The 18455-nt window shown below is 38.7% G+C and overlaps 2 protein-coding genes across 2 annotated transcripts; both read right to left on the reverse strand.

The window, feature by feature from the left end:
• Positions 1-1661: 1661 nt before the first annotated feature.
• Positions 1662-3316, reverse strand: LOC141843522 (patellin-6-like). The gene is given in 5 exon segments (XM_074731574.1): positions 1662-2046; positions 2122-2263; positions 2358-2482; positions 2565-2599; positions 2602-3316. Coding segments are annotated over 5 exon segments (1278 nt in total). The 3' UTR covers positions 1662-1785.
• A 13778-nt stretch (positions 3317-17094) lies between these two features.
• On the reverse strand, positions 17095-17951 carry LOC141843192 (uncharacterized). Its single transcript, XM_074731233.1, has 3 exons — positions 17780-17951; positions 17494-17694; positions 17095-17372 (listed from the first exon to the last, which is right to left on the reverse strand). Exons 1-3 carry the CDS (start codon positions 17888-17890, stop codon positions 17337-17339), a joined length of 348 nt encoding a protein of 115 aa, XP_074587334.1. The 5' UTR covers positions 17891-17951; the 3' UTR covers positions 17095-17336.
• Between the last annotated feature and the right edge of the window lie 504 nt (positions 17952-18455).

Here is an 18455-nt window from a genome sequence, read left to right on the forward strand (position 1 = left end):
ATATATTACATGAAAATACAATATGACACATTACACTGTATGAATGTGGAATCCACTGTATGAATGTGGAATCCACTGTATGGATGTGGGATCCAGATTTATAGTGTCATATTACATTTTCATGTTGTGTTTTCATGTAATGTATCATTGCTCGAAAATAATATATCAAAAAATATGAAAAAACTAACTATAAATAATCTACTTTTCCTGGGACATTCAGTCTACAAGTCATTTATAGACATGAGTTTTTATGATGCCCTTTTCGTTCGCTCGGGTCCGTTTTCTCAAAAAGCTATACACATCTTCTGCAGATTTTGAAATCTGATATCCTAAAAATGTAAAGAGTGTTATGGTTGGCCGATTTTATCAATGCAATCATTTTGATGCTTAAGTCAATGCTCTTGAAGTGAAGGTCGGTATTTTCAAAGATGCGAGATCCAGAATAGGAAAATATTCGTGAAGAAGAAGAAGTAGAGTTTAATGGAAAAAAAGTCGTCGACCTATCCTCTTTCAAACTTATATAGTTATAAGGAAAGCATCTTCACATCAGCTATTTTACCTTCGCTAGTCCTCGTGAACCTCAACAAGGGGACCAGATCTATACTAGGGCCTTGAACATGATGCTCGAGCATTAAGCCTGATTGGTCAAGGAACTAACCTAGTCCATCAGAGAGCAACTTGGATATAATCATGTATCTTCAACTAAAGAGTATAGTCGAAATACAATTGAGTATTTAAAATATTATTATCGTCTACTGAATCATCTTACTTCTCCTCTGACACCTACCTTCGCGCGCTCCGCATCAACTTTCTTTCTTCCAACTAAAATCATAACTTTCAACTCAATTTATCATAACTATATTTTGTACAAGACACTTCTCTCTGCCTTGTCAGGAAAATTATGCATTTTGAGATAATTATAAATAAAGAAGAGTCTTAACGTAATTTTACCATAAATTTAAATGGTAAAAATAATCACATAAAATTGCATACAATAGAATACTTTTTTATATATATAAATAAATTGAGAATTCCATTCTCACTGATTCCAAACGAGGCCAATGAAACAATGTTTTCAATGTAACGTTCGAGTGTCGTAAGAAATTCCACCAGATTCCTCTCCATTCTGAAGACACTGCGTTCTGTGTTTATCAGCGTTAACCAGATTTGGCCATCTGCATGGTGCAATCTATCGCTCGAGTAGTTGAAAGGACAATGGAGGTACGAACATCGACGCGAGACGAATGGAAGCGAAATGAAGGAGACTGACTGCGGCATTCACGCAGTTGCAAACTCGATGATGATCAAATTTCATTTCAAACTCACCGCAATTCTCGCCACTCCATCACTACTCTGTCTGCCGTATCTCGATAAGGGGAATAAAGCACCCACCAGAAGTCAGTCTGTCCTAAAGCACACGCCACCCTCCCCCACCACCACGCCTCCCTCCTTTCCTCTGCCACGCCCCCCGTGACGGCCCCAGTCGCCCCCCTCCATTGACCGCCTCCGATTCCTCGTCGTTCTTTAGCCGCTTAAAACGCCGCTAATGATTAATTATGTCTTGCATTGGTAAAGAACAGCCTTAATCGATTGCCAATCTTGAATTAGCGAGCGATCATGTGCATGGATCCCCTCCGGTTTCTCCAAGACAAATATGAGAGAAAAGACAGGTCTTGTTGTCTTGTGATACGTAAATTAATCATACGGGGAGTAGCGCAGTGGTAGCAATCGGCGGAGGAAGAAGACATGTCTAATACAAATAAAGAGAAGCATAGCTACTTTAATTTAATTTGACTGTCTGCCGACGAAGTATCGATAGGCCGCCACCTTCCTTCGCCGGGAGCCGGTGTTGTCCAACGATAGCACCATCTTTCCGGCTTCCTTGGCGGTGAACACGTCGTGGATTGGCTCGTCCGCCGACGCCGGAATCCTCCTCGTTTTCTCCACGACGATCGTGTAGCTCCCGTCGTCGGTCGGCACGTACGCGGCGCCGTAGTCCAAGTCCCACCCGCCCACCGCAATGTCCCACGCTATGGTGGCTCCTCCCTTATCAATTTTGACAGCGAGCTGTAACTTTTCTTAAGAAATTGTACTGTTGGAGTACGTTTGTGGAGTATCTACCTCAATGCCTTCGATTTCGAGGTCTACTTTTTCACCGCCTTTGATGGCGAACTCCGTCGCCGGCTTGGGCGGACCGTTCTGGAGTTCACCTGGGCGGCTCAGCCCACCGTACTGCACCGGCACGAACTCCGGACGGATGAACCTGCACGCAAATTAAGAGGGCATTCTTATTTGCGAAAATGAAGAACAATCAATAAGGAAATGCAGAGGAGAACAGAGATGTTGGAGTGGGTCACTTGTAGAGAGTCTCGGTCACGTTTCCTTCTCTGGCGATCACAAATTTGCTTTTGGTCCTATCAGTTAGGAGGGGGCTTATTACAGCGTAAAGCATGCTGAAGTACCATGGCACATTGACGAACACCTGCAAACTTGAGACATTCAATGAAGACGCAGATACGAGTGGAGTGGGGAATGGAGGATTTGAGGGAGGAAACGAAAAGGACCTTTCTTGAAACCATCTCGGGGTAGTTGTCCTGGAGAGAGAGAGAATGTGCTTCGAGGCAGCGCGGAGCTCGCGCTTGGGCATGTCCCTGAGGTCAGTGACCTGGATGATGGCGTTTACGCCGCCAGGACATAGCTGGAGCTGGCGGACGCCGCGCTCCATCACCTGGACCCGCCACCGGAGGAATCGCTGCAGCTTGTCGGCGTCGCCCAGCACGCGCTCGTACACGGCCTTGTCCTTGAAGACGCCGTAGGCATTGTAGCACACGGGGTGACCGCCCCGGTCGCACCCGTGCATGTACGCCACCACGCCCTCAAGCTCCTTGAACCCCTCCAGCTCTTCCTCCGCCACGCCATCCGCGCCGAACTCCGACCGCCACTCCGCGCACCGCAGCAGCATCGCGTGCGCCTGCCCCGCGTCGAAGTCGCGCGCGCGCAGGAACTTGAGGAGCACCACGTCCGCGCGCCGTGAGACCTCGTCGTCGTCGGCTACGCCGGAAGGAGGGGGCGCGACCGGAACGCCCCAGATGGAGATGGGCTTGGCGGCGGAGGAGAGCAGCCGCTTGAGTTCATCCAGGGCCCTGAGCTCCGACGGCTTGAGGGCAGACAGAAAGTAAGAGTCCTCGTCGAAGGAGGAGTTCTGGAGGGTGGCGGTGGCGGTGGTAGCGGCCTCCATGAGGGAGCTCAAAAGGCTCCGTTTTGTGACGGGCTTGGGCGAAGGAATGGCATGGGGGGTAGCTTGAGCTGGCTCCATTCGGAGTTCGCAACTGGCGGTGGAGTGTGAACGGAAGGGAAGCGGGGAATGGGAAGTGAAGGCGAAGAGAGAGGAGAGAGGCGAAGAAGAAGAAGAAGGAGAAGAAGAAGAAGAAGTGGGAACTGGGAAGTCAAATTGAAATGAATTGAATGGGGCGTGAGTGAGATTATGATGGTGGCGTGAGGGAATTCTTTTTGCTTTTATTATTCGCGCTTTTGGTGCGACAAAGCATAGCCCGTGATTAAGTTTTTACCTACTTCAAATAATTTTTTTTTAATTTCTTTTTTTTTCCCGTCACTGACACTCCACAGCAGATTTCGAAATCCAACTGGTCGCAATTTATCATTGCTTTACTTTAAAAAATATCGAGGCGCCTCACTTTTATATTTACTTTTTATTAGAATCATGAAAAGCAATTTCTTTTTTCTTTCATTTATTATTAAAATAATCTCTCATTTTATTTTTAAATTGTTTTTATTTTTTAAAATACTCAACTCTAATTTATAATTATAATAATATAAATCATAACTATTCTAATATATTAATAGAATAATAACTATTATAACATAAATAATTTATTTTAAAATAATATTATATTATAATAATTATAAAATCATAATTATTAAACAATTATAGCAAGTTTCCCTATTCGTTGCAGCTGAGTTTGGCCACCATTTGAAGGTCGGTTGCAATCGCCTAGAACAGGCCATGATTTCACGACGGGGAACAGCTGCTGCTAGACGAAGGCAAAATTAAGACGTTTGTGGTGTTACCCAAGTTTTTAAAACTTTTTTTTTACAATTTTATTTTTTTAATTTTTTTATCACTAGGGGAGAGAGCAGTGAAAAAAATAAGTACGTTTTTTAAATAAATATAAAAGTTTATTTATTTATTTAAGGTATTTTTAAAAGTTAAGTCATACACATTGTATTAGCATTTTGATGAAGTTGAAATGATTTTAACTAAGCTAAAATAATATTAATTAAGTTAGAAAAATATTTTAATATAATAACATGGAGTGTAATAATTTTGATAGTAAAAATAATTTTATTAGTTTTAATATTTTAAAAAATTAAAATGCCCTTTAATATATGTAAAGAGCTCCCTTCTAATAGTCCCCTATTGAACATTATTGATCTCATGGCAGGTAAGGCAAGGCAGGAACAGGTGGTGGATCGGACTGAGTTAGGTCATGACAGGACGAGAAGCTGTTGACTGGCAGACAAGCGGTGCGGTTAAATTGAATTATAGAGAGCGAATCGAGGAAAAAGAGTTATGAGATGTCAGGCGAAGTCTCTTTTGTGGATGCGACAGGCTACGCAAAGCATAGTGCAGTGCAGCCCAAAGTAAGGCATATATCCAACCTTGTACTGATCCAACTAACCCTTCTTTTCCTAGAACATATAAAAAAAAGATGTATTTTATATAAAGATCTCTTCTACATATTTAATAATTATTATCAGATTTATTGAGATTCAGACTAAAAAAAGGGCATTTAATTATTTTACGTAAAACCGTGGTAGTACGTAAGAGAGTGACCGAGAGAGAGAGAAAGGAGAAGAAAGACCGCTACAGCATGTGCAGAAGGGCCCCTATTGCGCAGCGACGTACGGCAGCAGCAGAATCTGCCCCAACCCACCGCTCTCTTGAAAGACGTCGGACGGTGGAACACACCGGGCATGCGCGCGACACAGTCCTGACATGCCATTTTCTCCGTGCTTTTCTATCCCACACCGGCAAGCAATGAAAATAAAACATGCAGCAGGTACGTAAGTTCATTTTGGCCGACACCTTGCTAAATCTTTTCACAGTTTATATATTTGATATTATGCGCGACTCCCTCGTATAAGTATCCGTGAACACCATACGATCCATCATTCATCACACGTCAAATCTGACCATCTAAATGTGAGAATACACAATATTCCTCCACTGACCCCTGCCGCTGCCGGCCGCCCTCGCCGCGCCATCCGACTACCCCGGCCGTCGGCCCGGGCACGATCAATGCGCCGCTCGCCGACGCATCGGTCGGCATCAAATTCCGACCAAATTGTGATCAAAATCCGACACAATTTGGTCGAAAACGACGCGTGCCACTGCCAACCGCGTTCCGGATCAAATTGCACCGGATTCCAACCACAATCCAATTGAAATCCGACGCCGACCGAAGCGTTGGCGAGCGACGCATCGATCGTGCTCGGGCGGCCGACATGATCGAACAACGCGATGAGCGCGACAGCAACGGCGATGAGTCGGCTATGTCGCTTACAAGGTCGTGCAAAATATCAAATCTCCCCGTTACAATATGCAGGTAACCACGAATATATGCAAAATTCAAATATGTTATGCAATAGAACTAATTGGATTATTAGATACTCAGATCTGGCTAGGCAGGTAAGAAAGATGCATACACAACTCCTGTTCATCAAGAAGGAACTCTAGCAAACAAACTGCTCAACTCAAAACTTCAACCAGAGCAGTAAGCAGTCGGAGAAACACACAAGGCAACGAGATCGCTTTGATGGTGGAAAAAAGGTAAAAAAAAAAATGAAAGGATAATTCAACTAATGCAATTTATTCTCTCTCTCAGAGTTTAAATTCCATGCTTTCAACATGTATTCAATTTGAAGTTTGTCTAAAAGATGAAAAACATAACATGCTAAATATATTGTTACTATCTTAGTTTGCTGTCTAGTTAGTGTTGAGCTTCATTCTAACTGTATAGGAATTGTATTTGCAACTTGCGTAGTAAAAAGTAAATTAGAAAGTCACGAAGATTAAAAATTTTCATGAAATCTAAACAAATTTGCATCATAAATGCGAACTACTAGTTAACAAGGATATTGCAATATGAAACTTGAAATTGTTCGGGAAAAAACTGATACGGTATCCAATTTATTTATGACATTATCAACTTCAACATTAAAAGCATCACCTTCTTCCTATCAACAGCAGCTAGTAGGCAGCAAGTAGAGATGCAAATAGCAATTTAATAGATTTTGATCCACACTGATTATCTTTGTATGCATCACCAAATAACACTACATAGATGTTGTATGATAATTTGATTGAAATGACATGAAGAACAGGCTAAAAGGTTATAATATGTTTTCTACCACACATGATATAATAAATACTTGTACACACGGTGGATCCAAAGTTTTAATTCAGAATAAATGATATATATACTATAGGCATATCGTCTAACTGAACACAACACAAGATGGTCATCTGCCTTAAAATTGATCAGAAGCAGGATAACGATTACAAAATCAGAGAGAACATTAACTGAGACATGAATGAAGAAACCAGAGAAAACAACTGCATGAATAACTAAAACAATAACAGACAACCAGAAAAGAGATGATCAGATACGTGCATTTGAAAATATAACTATATTAGATTGATCAACTACAAGATGTGACCAAAGCATGAATCACTGCCATGCTTATAAAGTCCGGAGAATCATCAAAAATAGCACACTCAAAAACCTAAATTTGCTACATATATTATACTTTCCCCCCAAAGAACAAACCGAGACCAAAGGCAAAAGTCATTATTCTAATCAAAAGACACCAAAAGAAAACTAGGAAAGAATGCAATAGAACAAGTTGGACAGCATCAGAAATGCAAACAAAAACTTTAAAAACAATGTCCCCAACAAGCCGCTCAGTCAACATGTGCTGCAGGAGCTTGGGACAGTTACTTTGAAACAACACAAGTCTATTACAAATGAATTTGTTATTTTGAACAAATAAGTTAAGTGATTAATTCGTACTGGTAGCAGTAAAAGGAAGGGGCTTGGCAAAATAAGGAAATGAATGTTGGCATGTAAACTTATTCCAAAGCCAAAGCCAAAGACAAGTTTACTTCTTCAACCAAGCAAGAAGTAGTCAAAATCAATTTGATTTCATGCGACTCTTCATCAACTAGGCAAAGTTCAATTATCTTACTAAGTTCAATGAAACTCTTTATGACAAGATTCATTTGTATAGAAAAGAACAAAATTTATTTATCTTGTGTTTAATGATGTCATGAATTAATTGTGGAAGAATGTAGAAACATGAGTCTAAGTGTATAAATAGGGGCTTTGTATGATGATCAACAAGTACAATAAGAAAGTCTCTCTTTCATTCTCTCTTCGTACTCTTTCACAAAAGGCTCTCTTACATTCTTGTTTCCTTATCCTAGATCCACCAAATTCCAATAAATCTAGTATCAGAGCCATATACACCAATGGCTTCGACGAGTTCCCTCCAAGCGCCAAAGTAACCAAAGACAACTATAGAATGTGGAGTATACAAATTGAGGCTCTATTAGGATCCCTTGATGTATCGGACCTTGTGAAGACCGGCTATACTATAGCCGAAACAAGCGATAGGAATGAGCAAGCTCTCAAGGCGATGAAGAAAAGAGAAAAGGTCTTATTCACTATCTATGAAGAGTAGATGAAGTTGCTTTTGAGTTGATTGTTTTAGCAGCAACATCACAAGAGACTTGAGGGATATTAAAGACAACATATGATTGAGTAGATAAAGTAAAGAAGATTCGCCTATAAGCCCTTCGAGCTCAATTTGAAGCACTACAACAAGTGAATTCAAAAATAATTTTTGATTACCGGGCTGCCGGATTTCTCTCAAGTTATCTCCATTGTTCATCAAATGAGACGAAATGGCAAGGAGCTAAAAGATGTTCAAGTTGTAGAAAAAAATCGTAAGATCTTTAGACTCGAAATTTGATTTCGTAGCTATGGCGATTGAGAAATCAAAAGATTTGGAGATGATGACTGTGGAAGAGCTTATGGGATCTCTTCAAGCATATGAACAAAAAATATTGAAGAAAAGTGAAGGAAGAACTTTAGAGCAAGCACTCCAAGTCAAACTATCATTCAAGAAGAATGAATCATACGGAAGAGGTCCTCAACAACGAAGGACTTCTACATGGAGAGGAAGAGGTGGTCCTACTTCTAACTTCAATGAGCACACTCAAAATCAGAATGATGGAAATGAAGATAATAAAAAAGGATATGGACATGCGAGAGGCCGTAGTGGAAGTTGAGGTCAAGACCGTGGACGAGGTAGAAACACTAGATGGAGGTATGATAAAACTAAATCTCAATGTCGCATTTGCAAGAAGTATGGTCATCACTATAATGAATATTGGTATAACACTAGCAATGGAGAAGAAATAGTGAACCTTGTTAATAAGGAGGTGGACAATGAAGGGCCAGGATTGTTGACGGCATGTGATGCGCCAGAATTTGTCCAGCCTATTACATGGTTCTTAGACACAGGAGCATCAAACCATATGTGTGGGAGGAAGGAGTTTTTCACAAAGCTCGATGAAAGACAAATGGACAATATTACCTTTGGAGACCTCTCACAAAGGCCAATTAAAAGAAAAGGTAATATTATGTTTGAATTGCAAAATGGAAAGAAGGTATGCATCTCAAATGTTTATTATGTTCCCGATATCAAAAATAATCTTTTGAGCATTGGTCATTTATTGGAGATAGGATATGATATACAGATGAAAGACTTGGTTCTTAGTGTTCATGATATGAGTAATAATCTTATTACTCATGTCACAATAGCCAAGAACAAAATGTTCCCACTGAAATTGAGCATCAATGAAGGGAATTGCTTCAAGGCAAACACTATGGATAATTCCATTCTTTGACATCTTTGATATGGGCATCTGAATTTTGAGGCATTAAAGCTACTTTCAAAAAATAACATGGTATTTGGATTGCCAAAGATTGAAAGTTCCAACCATCTATGTGAAATATGTGTTGTAGGAAAGTAACAGATGAAGTCATTCAAAAAGTACAACATGAGGCGAGCATCTTCACAACTTTAACTTGTGCATTCCGATGTTTGTGGACCTATCAAACATATCTCTAATGGTGGAAATAGATATTTCTTGACTTTCACTGATGATTATAGTGGAAAAACTTGAGTATATATGTTGAAAGAGAAGAAAGAAGTTTTCACCAAATTTAAGCAATTCAAAATTAAAAGATCAAGGAGGTTGTATTATTCACCAACTCACAATAAACACCACAACAAAATGGTGTTTCAGAAAAAACAAATTGAACTATTCTAAATATGATTCGATGTATGTTGAAAGAGAAAAATATCCCAATAGAATTTTAGGAAAATGTTGTTTCTTAATTGAACAAGTTTCCCACTAAAAGAATTGGAAACATCAACCCAGAGGAAGCTTGGAGTTTACACAACCCAAGAGTGGATCATCTTCGTATTTTTGGGAGTGTAGCATTTGCAAAAGTACAAGAAGAGAAACGGTCAAAACTTGAAGATAAAGTCAGAAGTGTATTCTCTTGAGCTATTGTGAAAATGCTAGCGAGTACAAACTGTACAATTTCATAACTCAAAAAGCTCGTGGTATCAAGAGATAAGGAATTTGATGAAGAACAAACAGGGAATTGGAACAACAATAGTGACGACATGAAGCAAATCTCATTTGAAGAAGAGAAAGATAAGCAAAGAGAGAGTGAAGAAGTATCATCACCCCAACAAGTTGATACTCAGTCAGAAATTAATGATCCAAACAGTCTGATTGTGAAAAGGATTAAGAGCATTCAAGACATATATGACTCCAGCCGAGTGATTGATACTGACGTTGATTTTAACAACTTATGTCTATTTGCAAGATATAATCCTATAACTTATGAAGAAGCCACGAAAGATGCAAAATGAAGAAAAGCAATGGAAGAAAAGATTCATACTATAAAGAAAAATAATACATGAGAGCTTAATGCACTTCCTCAAAGACACAAAGCTATTAGAGTCAAATGGGTGTTCAAAATAAAGACAAATGCAAAAAGAGAAGTTGAAAGACACAAAGCAAGGTTAGTTGTTAAAAGATACAAGCAAAAGTACGGAATTGACTATGAAGTCTTTGCACCAGTAGCTGGCTTGAAACAGTAAGATTACTCATCTCTCTTTCAGCTCAAAAAAGATGGAAGATATATCAGATAGATGTAAAATCTACATTTTTAAATGAAAATCTTGAAGAAGAGGTCTATATCAACCAACCACTGGGTTTTATCATCAAAGGGCAAGAAGAAAAGATATACAAATTACAAAAGGCTCTTTATGGACTCAAGCAAACCCCTAGAGCTTGCAACTTAAGAATTGATGAACATTTTATAAACGAAGGTTTCATAAAGTGTCCCTACGAACATTCTTTATACTAGAAGAATAATTCATATGGAGATATCATGCTGATATGTCTTTATGTGGATGATTTAATTTTTACAAGTAATAATATCTCCATGATTAGAGAATTCAAGCAATTAATAAAGGAGTTTGAGATGACAGATTTAGGATTGATAAGATACTTCCTTAGCTTTGAAGTACAACAAAAAGAAGAGGGAATCATTGTATCACAAGAAAAATATGTCACAGGGATTCTAAAGAAATTCTCAATGGAAGATTGTCATGCTACGAATACGCACGTTGAGTATAGCATCAGAATGACTAAAGACGGAGAAGGCAAACCTGTGAATCCGACTTATTATAAGAGTCTTGTGCGCTGCCTCAAATACTTGACATGTACAAGACCTGATATACTATTTGTGGTTTGATAAGCAGGTATATGAAAACACCAAAAACTTCTCACTTATATGTAGTTAAGAGAATTCTTAGATATATAAAAGGGACAATTGATTATGGACTTCTCTATTCATCAACGAAAGACATGGAATTTTTTGGTTTCAGTGATAGCGATTGGGCTGGAAGTTATGATGATCGCAAGAGCACTACTGGATATGTGTTCTATCTTGGTAATGTTGTTTTCACTTGGTCTTCAAAGAAACAATCAATTGTTGCTCTATCCACTTGTGAAGCAGAGTATATTGCTACAGCCTCTTGTGTTTGTCATGCTATTTGGCTAAAGAGATTACTTTAAGATCTTAGATTGCAACAAGAAGCTACAACTAAGATCTATGTGTAAGATATGAGAAATTTTAGGATTAATTATAACCCTAATTGGTTAACAAGGATTTATGAGGTTAATTGTTAGGTCTAATAATTATCATTAAAGGCTAGGTATTTATTGGATTGAGTTTTATATGGGTTTAATGATTAAATCCATTTAACCAACTTAATTAAACCAGCCTAATTAATAACCTAATTAGGAGCCCTAAAGCCCAATTTAACAGCCCAATTAAAGAAGCCCATAAGTCCAATTAAAGTCAAATTGATAGCCCAATTTGATATAGGTTAGTGGATCTGGGTTAAACCCGTTAACCCGATTGGGAATCCATTTTAAAGTCGATCGCGATTCCTTCCACCTGAGCTCGCGACTTCCCTCCTCTGCCCGAGCTTGCAATCTCCTCTCCTTCCTTCTCCCGATCGACGGATGCACTCGCTCGAAGCTGGAGTAGACATCGAGGTGTTTGCTGGCGACCACGAGCTCCGGCCGGTGGAGTAAACGTTCTTCGAGGGGGGGGGTGGATTCGATTTGTTCAGGTCGCGTGACGCAAACAGAGGAGGATCAGAATTTGAGGGAAACGATCGGTAAGTTTGATTTCTAGTGTGTGGTATTCGTTGAGTGGATTGCGTTGGGATTTCTGAATGGCTTGAGTTCGCAGATTGTTGGATCTGGTCGGTGAGGACGACGACGATCGACACAAATAGGGAAGATCAGGCCTGAAGGATACTTCCGGTAAGAGCTGAGATCTATGTTGGTTATGTTGGAGTTGTTTGGTTTTCTTCGGATGTCTGATTCGATTGAGCTCTCAGCTTGATTGGAGATCAATTGGTGGGTTTCGGTCGCGAGGGAAGAGGAGGTGGAGCTGAGGAATCAGATTGGATTAGGGCAGAGCTGGTCTAGGGCACGATTCTGAGGTGAGTTTAGGGTTGGAATTAGTTCTTGATGTTAAGTTTTCTTCAATGTTGTAGGATCTGTTTAAGATTGTTTCGGATTTGGGTTTCTTGCTAGTTTTTGCCGGTTACTATTCAATCGGGATTTCTTAGTTGTAGATAGATCAATTCCGTGGATTCTTGATTCTGTTGAGAGGTGTCTTTGGATCTGTTGAAGTAGGTTTAGTTACTGTTCGATTGAGTGTTCTTGGTTTCTTGGATCGATCGGTTCTTGCCCTATAGAATTGATTAGAACCGGTTAAGATTGGTATTGTTCTATTGGATTTTTGGTTGATTGGGATCTATTCCAATCGGTTGAGCTAGGGTTAATCCAATTGGGACAAGTATGTAGAACTTTGTTTAGGGATGATGTTCTATTGGTTTCTGTTGGGTCTCTATGGAATTGAAATCGAGATTTCTTAGGTTTCTTGTTGAATCTGTTCTTGATCAATAATTAGGTTAGGTTAAATCCAATTAAAGCTAAGTATGGGAATTGGATTTAAATGATAAGTTGTGTTAATTGGATTCGGGTGATTAAGTGAGTTGTTGTGGGTTAGGTTGAGTTAGATCTGGTCGGAGTTTGTAAATGAAATTAACTCGTGTTGATTTAGCATGAGTTAATTGGATGGGTTGGATCTGATTAAGTTGGATTGGGTTGAGGTTAATGGTTAAGTAGGGTTTTACTTTGTTGCAAGATTTAAATATATAATTATAATTAGTGAGTGTTGTTTGTTTTAAATGGCAGGACTTTGATTTGTTGATCCTGCTGTATACGGAGTTTTGTATTGGGGGTTCTTTTATCGACGTTCGTCACATCAGGTGGGTACTCCTGTACTTGATCAATACAGGACTTATTCGTAAGTGCATGACTTATTATCTGTTGTTACTTATCTTGTTGTTATCCTTGCTACACATGTCAGTTATCTTGTTGTTATCCATATTACACTCGTTGCTTGATACTTGCTGTTGACCTTGATATGATCTCATTGCCATCAATACAGTCTCATTTTCTTATTTGTTGATCTATGATGGCTTGTTCTGGTGGATGTTGAGTATATCATGGTAGATGTAGTGATTACTTGTTGAGCTGCGCATCATAACATCTACATGCTAGTAGTAGGTGTTGTTGATTGTTGTTGTTGTTGGCTCTCACTAGACCATTGTTGATAGTGGTACAGGAGTGAGAGCATTATAGTACTGTGTGCGTGCGACCAGGACTAGCTAGATAGCTCTCCTAGGATACTACCCCTCCCCTTCACGTGTAGTTGGTCTGTTGTTGGAGCGGATGTTTCCTGTTGTGCACCCTAATTCATTGTGTGGGTGTCTGGGGATATTGAGTGCAGAGAATGATCAGGCAGCTAGATAGCTCCCCTGTGATATTTTTCCACTCCCCCACTCACGAGTAGTAGTTTGTTGTTAAGTGTGTGCAGTTGTCCTGTCGTGCCTCAGTTCATTGTGTGGGTGTCGGGGTGGCGAGTGCAGACAATGACCATGCATGTTGCCTGTGATGCGTGTTGCATATGTGCATGCATATGTTGATAGGTTATTTTGCTGCATTTGTTGATAGTTGTTTTACAGCATCTTTGCTTGTGGTTGTTGCATTTGTTTGATATATGATTGTTGCATTATATGGCATTACATGCACTGATGATATTTGTATGATTTCTATTGCCTGTTATGTAGTATTAACCTTTTTATTATGTATCATTTGGAGAGACTGTATATCCTTTGATATCTTGTTATACATATATGTTGTGCACTTCTATCTAGTATCCCACTGAGTATTGTATATTCACTACCCAGACCTTGGGGTTTTCCTTTCTTTCTCCCCAGGTATCAGATATGATTATACTTTGGAGTTTGGAGTTCTGCCAGATTGCTCCCATCTTACAGCAGGAGACTTATGTTGTAGATTTTTCTCGTATAGATTCGGGTTGTATTTGGATATATGGTTTTTGGTGTGTATTTGGATCTTGATTGTCGTTTGTGGACTTTGTAGAGTTTTTGTGCATATCCGTGGTTTGGACTTATGTTTGCACTTGTGTAGTTCTGGATTGTGTTTTCAATATGTGGTTTATGGAGATTTGTATTCGTATATGTGGTTTTCGTTGTTTGTTTCCGTTGGAGCAGTTTTTCTTTTATCGTAGACTTGTGTAGTTGTCATTTGATTTTGGTTGTGATGCATATTGATTCGTTTTGGTATTTTCGTTGTTACGTAGCTGATGTGTTGTTGGTGATCCTATCTTGTTGGTATGAGTATGTGGATTGTTTTGTTGTTTTGGTTGTTATAGTTAATGCATATGTTGTATATGTGGTTTGTGGTCGTGTGGGCCTTAATTCATATTGTTTAGTAGTTTTAGTATCTACTTTGTGTTGTTGAGCGGCCGTGTGGGCCTTGTATTAAATTGTATTCAGAAAGTTGAATTGTTACAGAGGAGATGCTGCCGAAATTTTTCAAGACAGCCATCTCTCGGGACGTGACACTATGTGGACAACAAATCAGCAATTGCCTTAGCCAAAAACCCAGTTCATCATGAATGATCCAAGCATATCGATACTCGCTTTCATTTCATAAGGGAGTATATTAAGTCAAAAGAAATAGAATTGCTCCATGTGAAGTCAAATGATCAAGTAGCTGATATATTTATTCTAAAAGCGGAAGTTTTTCAATACTTAAGGAATTTATTGGGAGTTCAAGGAAGAACAAGTTTAAAAGGGGTAGATGTTGGCATGTAAACTTATTCCAAAGCCAAAGCCAAAGACAAGTTTACTTCTTCAACCAAGCAAGAAAGTAGTCAAAATCAATTTGATTTCATGTGACTCTTCATCAACTAGGCAAAGTTCAATTATCTTACTAAGTTATGACAAGAGTCATTTGTATAGAAAAGAACAAAATCTATTTGTCTTGTGTTTAATGATGTGATGTATTAATTATGGAAGGATGTAGAAACATGAGTCTAAGTGTATAAATAGGGACTTTATATGATGATCAACAAACACAATAAGAAAGTCTCTCTTTCATTCTCTCTTCATACTTTCTCACAAAAGGCTCTCTTACATTCTTGTTTCCTCATCCTAGATCCACCAAATTCCAACAATGAAGGGAGAGAAAATTTTCCTAATTTCAATGCTATTAGATCTGGTTAATTTATCATGGCAATCATAATCAAATCATGTTTATCCAAACTAGTTAACATCATCTACCAAATTTAGAGGTGCCAAAAATTGACCCGGCCCGCCGACCCAACCCGACGCAACTTGAAAAAACTCAAGTTACGGTTGAGGGTTTTCAGATTCGGGTCGGATTGGGGGTTTTGGATTGGATTAAATTCGGGTCGAATTCGGATTGACCCAGGTTCACCTAGATTTAAGGGTTAGGGGATTTTTTGAGGGTTAAATCAAATTTTATTTTGAAAATTAAAATATTTTATGTAATATTAGTATGATAATGATAAAATATTGAAATAAAAATAAAGAATTATTAGAAAAAATAATTAAAAATTGAGGATTTTCGAGTTGGTCAGGCTATACAAGCTCGGGTTCGGATTTAAGGTTTTGGGTTGAATTCAGATTCAAATCGGATTCGGATTGAAATTTTTTAATAATATTTTATTTCAATCTGATCCAAACCCATCCGAATTGACACTCCTAACCAAATTCTTCCATTGAACTTAATTTATACAAAATTATCACTAGTAATATTCAAATCATGATAATAGAAAGAATATCGGTAGGATAAATGTAAAAAGAATTAAAGGTACTGTGGATGAGGTTTAAGTTCCTGTTGTGTTGTTTGCTTGAAGAGATGAAAATCATTTAAGTGCTCCTTTGTTACTTGGAAGACTAAAAGGATAGAAATTTAACTAAGCTAAAATAAAATCAATGCCCATAGGATGATGTAATTAAATGTACAATTAAGGGTGGGAGTGATGTATCAAAGAAGATGAAAAATATATAGAAGTAGGTGTTTGCGATGGCTAAGATGAGAAAATGATTTTTGTACACAATCTATATTTTTCAGAAGAGAATGACAATTAAATCATTGAACACCTTCAAAACATTTCCTACTTCTATTGACACCCAATTTGATTGAAAACAAAAATTAGTTGAAATTTGGGCTATTTCCCATCTTACTTTTCCATCCTTAGGGCTTGTTACATCAGTAGAAAGTAAGACGGACGGGAAAGAGTACATAGAAAATAATGTAATTTTCCTTTTTTGTTGTTTACCTAGAAGGAAAGAATTAAAAGACTAGGAAATGGAATCAAATAATTTATTTAAATATAAATTATTAAAACAATTAATAAAATACATATTCCTATTACTAGTAATTTCCTTACTGTCACTGATTAGTGAAATTCCAGTTTGAAGGAAGGAAATATAAACTTGGGAAACATATAAGAAAATGGAAAGAAGAAAGGGAAAGAGAAGAAGAAGAAAGGGGGGAATTGGAAGGTGGTTCCAAAATATTTTTAGAAGATAAGTGGAGCAGATAAACAATTCATGGAAGATCTGCAATTTTATCCTTGCATTGTTTCTTCTTGCTTGCCCAGTTTGGGCAGATCTATTTTGGCGGAAAGCCTGAGAGATCCTTCTCTTTTTTTTTTTTTTTGCTTTGCATATCCTCCCAAGTAAATGTAATGTTACGAGCTCCAAAGAAAATTGCAATCCAAACAAAGTGTTTTAAATGTTAGGATATAGTACACTCCTAACTTGTCTACCAAATTGAAAAGTTCAAAGAATCTAGTATCACCAACTTCCATTTGCATATATTTTGGACGTGCTTCATCAAAAAAAAAGGCTTATTTCTTAATTTTGATTTGCAATGAAATCTATTCTTGCAAGTTTACTTTTCATCAGTTCTCAACCAACAAGGAAACTAGGTTATACTTCATGTAATTGCAATAGATTCAGCGTAAAGAAAAACAACAAAATAAAAGCTATTTAGAGAACATTAAGGGCATATCCATCGATTACCATAATGCCAAACAGTAAACAGAGTGTAGATCTCTTGAAATGATGGAAAACCATAGACAAAAGTCTCAGAAACAGATCAAATTATCATGTTCAGTAGAAACTAGCATTTTATACCACCCAACTTTGACGATCTAGGGAATCAAGCCACCCAAACCCTAGAAAGTGGATCCATTCCACCCAAAGTTCGAACCCTGCAACATACAACGGGAGAAACCATCAATATCATCCAGTAAAGTAATAAGGTGAGATGTACATCAATCAAGAAAGCCCCTAATCTGGCTGGCGACGGGTGAGAAGGAAGAAATCATCCACCTTGGTGTCATAAAACTTGAGGAAGAAGCGGGATTTGGGGACGGACAGCTTGGTCTCAAGGATTTCCGAGATGGCGGAGCTCAGTTTCTTGTTGGTATCGGGATTGAGGCCGCCGATGGAAACCAGCTCGCCGTACGCCGCAGGCTGCTCGCTGCCAGCGAAGGAAATCGGCACCGACCCCTTAAGCACCACCATCACATACTGCCGATAAAAAAAAGTGAGCATTTCGGTCCAAATCTTGGTAAAAAGATAATAACGCGAAGTGATGAGGGGAAGAAGAGCGGACGGCTTCTGGCTTTCCGATGATCCTGGCGACAGTCTTGCTGGCCTCGGAGAGGATGGCAGAGGTGTCGACGCCGTCGAGGGAGGCGTTGGTAGAGAGATTGAGGCACGGCATTCTTCTCTGGTTTCCTCTTCCTCTGCGCTTCCAAGGGTCAACAGTTCGTGGAGGAGAGAAGCTCGGATAATGGTGTGCGACTGGATGAGGGCACGCTGACTATAATAGCCGTGGATCCACGAATGGGCCGGCCTGGCACGATTAGCGGCCCAAACGGGTCACCGTCAACGATAACTTACAGACTTCGATTTCTGTTTGAGTTGGGAAAAAAAATAATTTGCAAGATATATTGCTTTTCTCTTCTGTATTTAATTTGGAAATTCGATGGGAAAAAGAGGAAAATAAAATAATTTTATGTAAATAATGAAAAGAAAAAAGTGAACCATAGCATATTACTTACTGTTCCTTTCATCTTATTTATCTGAATGCAATCGGCAAAGGAAAAAAAAGAACGCTATCTTTCTTATGTAGATGTTAGACTTTCATTTCTTTTCAATTTGACTCGATTTATGACGAAAATTGAAAATAACAGAAGGGCAATGTTTCATTTCTATCAAATTTTTACTTAATTTATGATGAAAACACAATAGAAGAATGGGACCGAAGTCAAATATCCACTGATACA

The sequence above is a fragment of the Curcuma longa genome, chromosome 12, assembly GCF_044706935.1.
Source record: "Curcuma longa cultivar G26 ecotype Majalengka, Jawa Barat chromosome 12, ITB_CL_G26_1.1, whole genome shotgun sequence".
NCBI classification, from domain to species: domain Eukaryota; kingdom Viridiplantae; phylum Streptophyta; class Magnoliopsida; order Zingiberales; family Zingiberaceae; genus Curcuma; species Curcuma longa.

Bases quoted from the DNA above. Each gene is read 5' to 3' on its own strand.
- LOC141843192 (XM_074731233.1), bottom strand. From the start codon at position 17,890: ATGCCGTGCCTCAATCTCTCTACCAACGCCTCCCTCGACGGCGTCGAC. The intron at 17,695-17,779 runs GTCCGCTCTTCT...TTTTATCGGCAG, and splicing joins TCATCGGAAAGCCAGAAGCC to TATGTGATGGTGGTGCTTAA. The intron at 17,373-17,493 runs GTGGATGATTTC...TGTATGTTGCAG, and splicing joins TCAAGTTTTATGACACCAAG to GGTTCGAACTTTGGGTGGAA.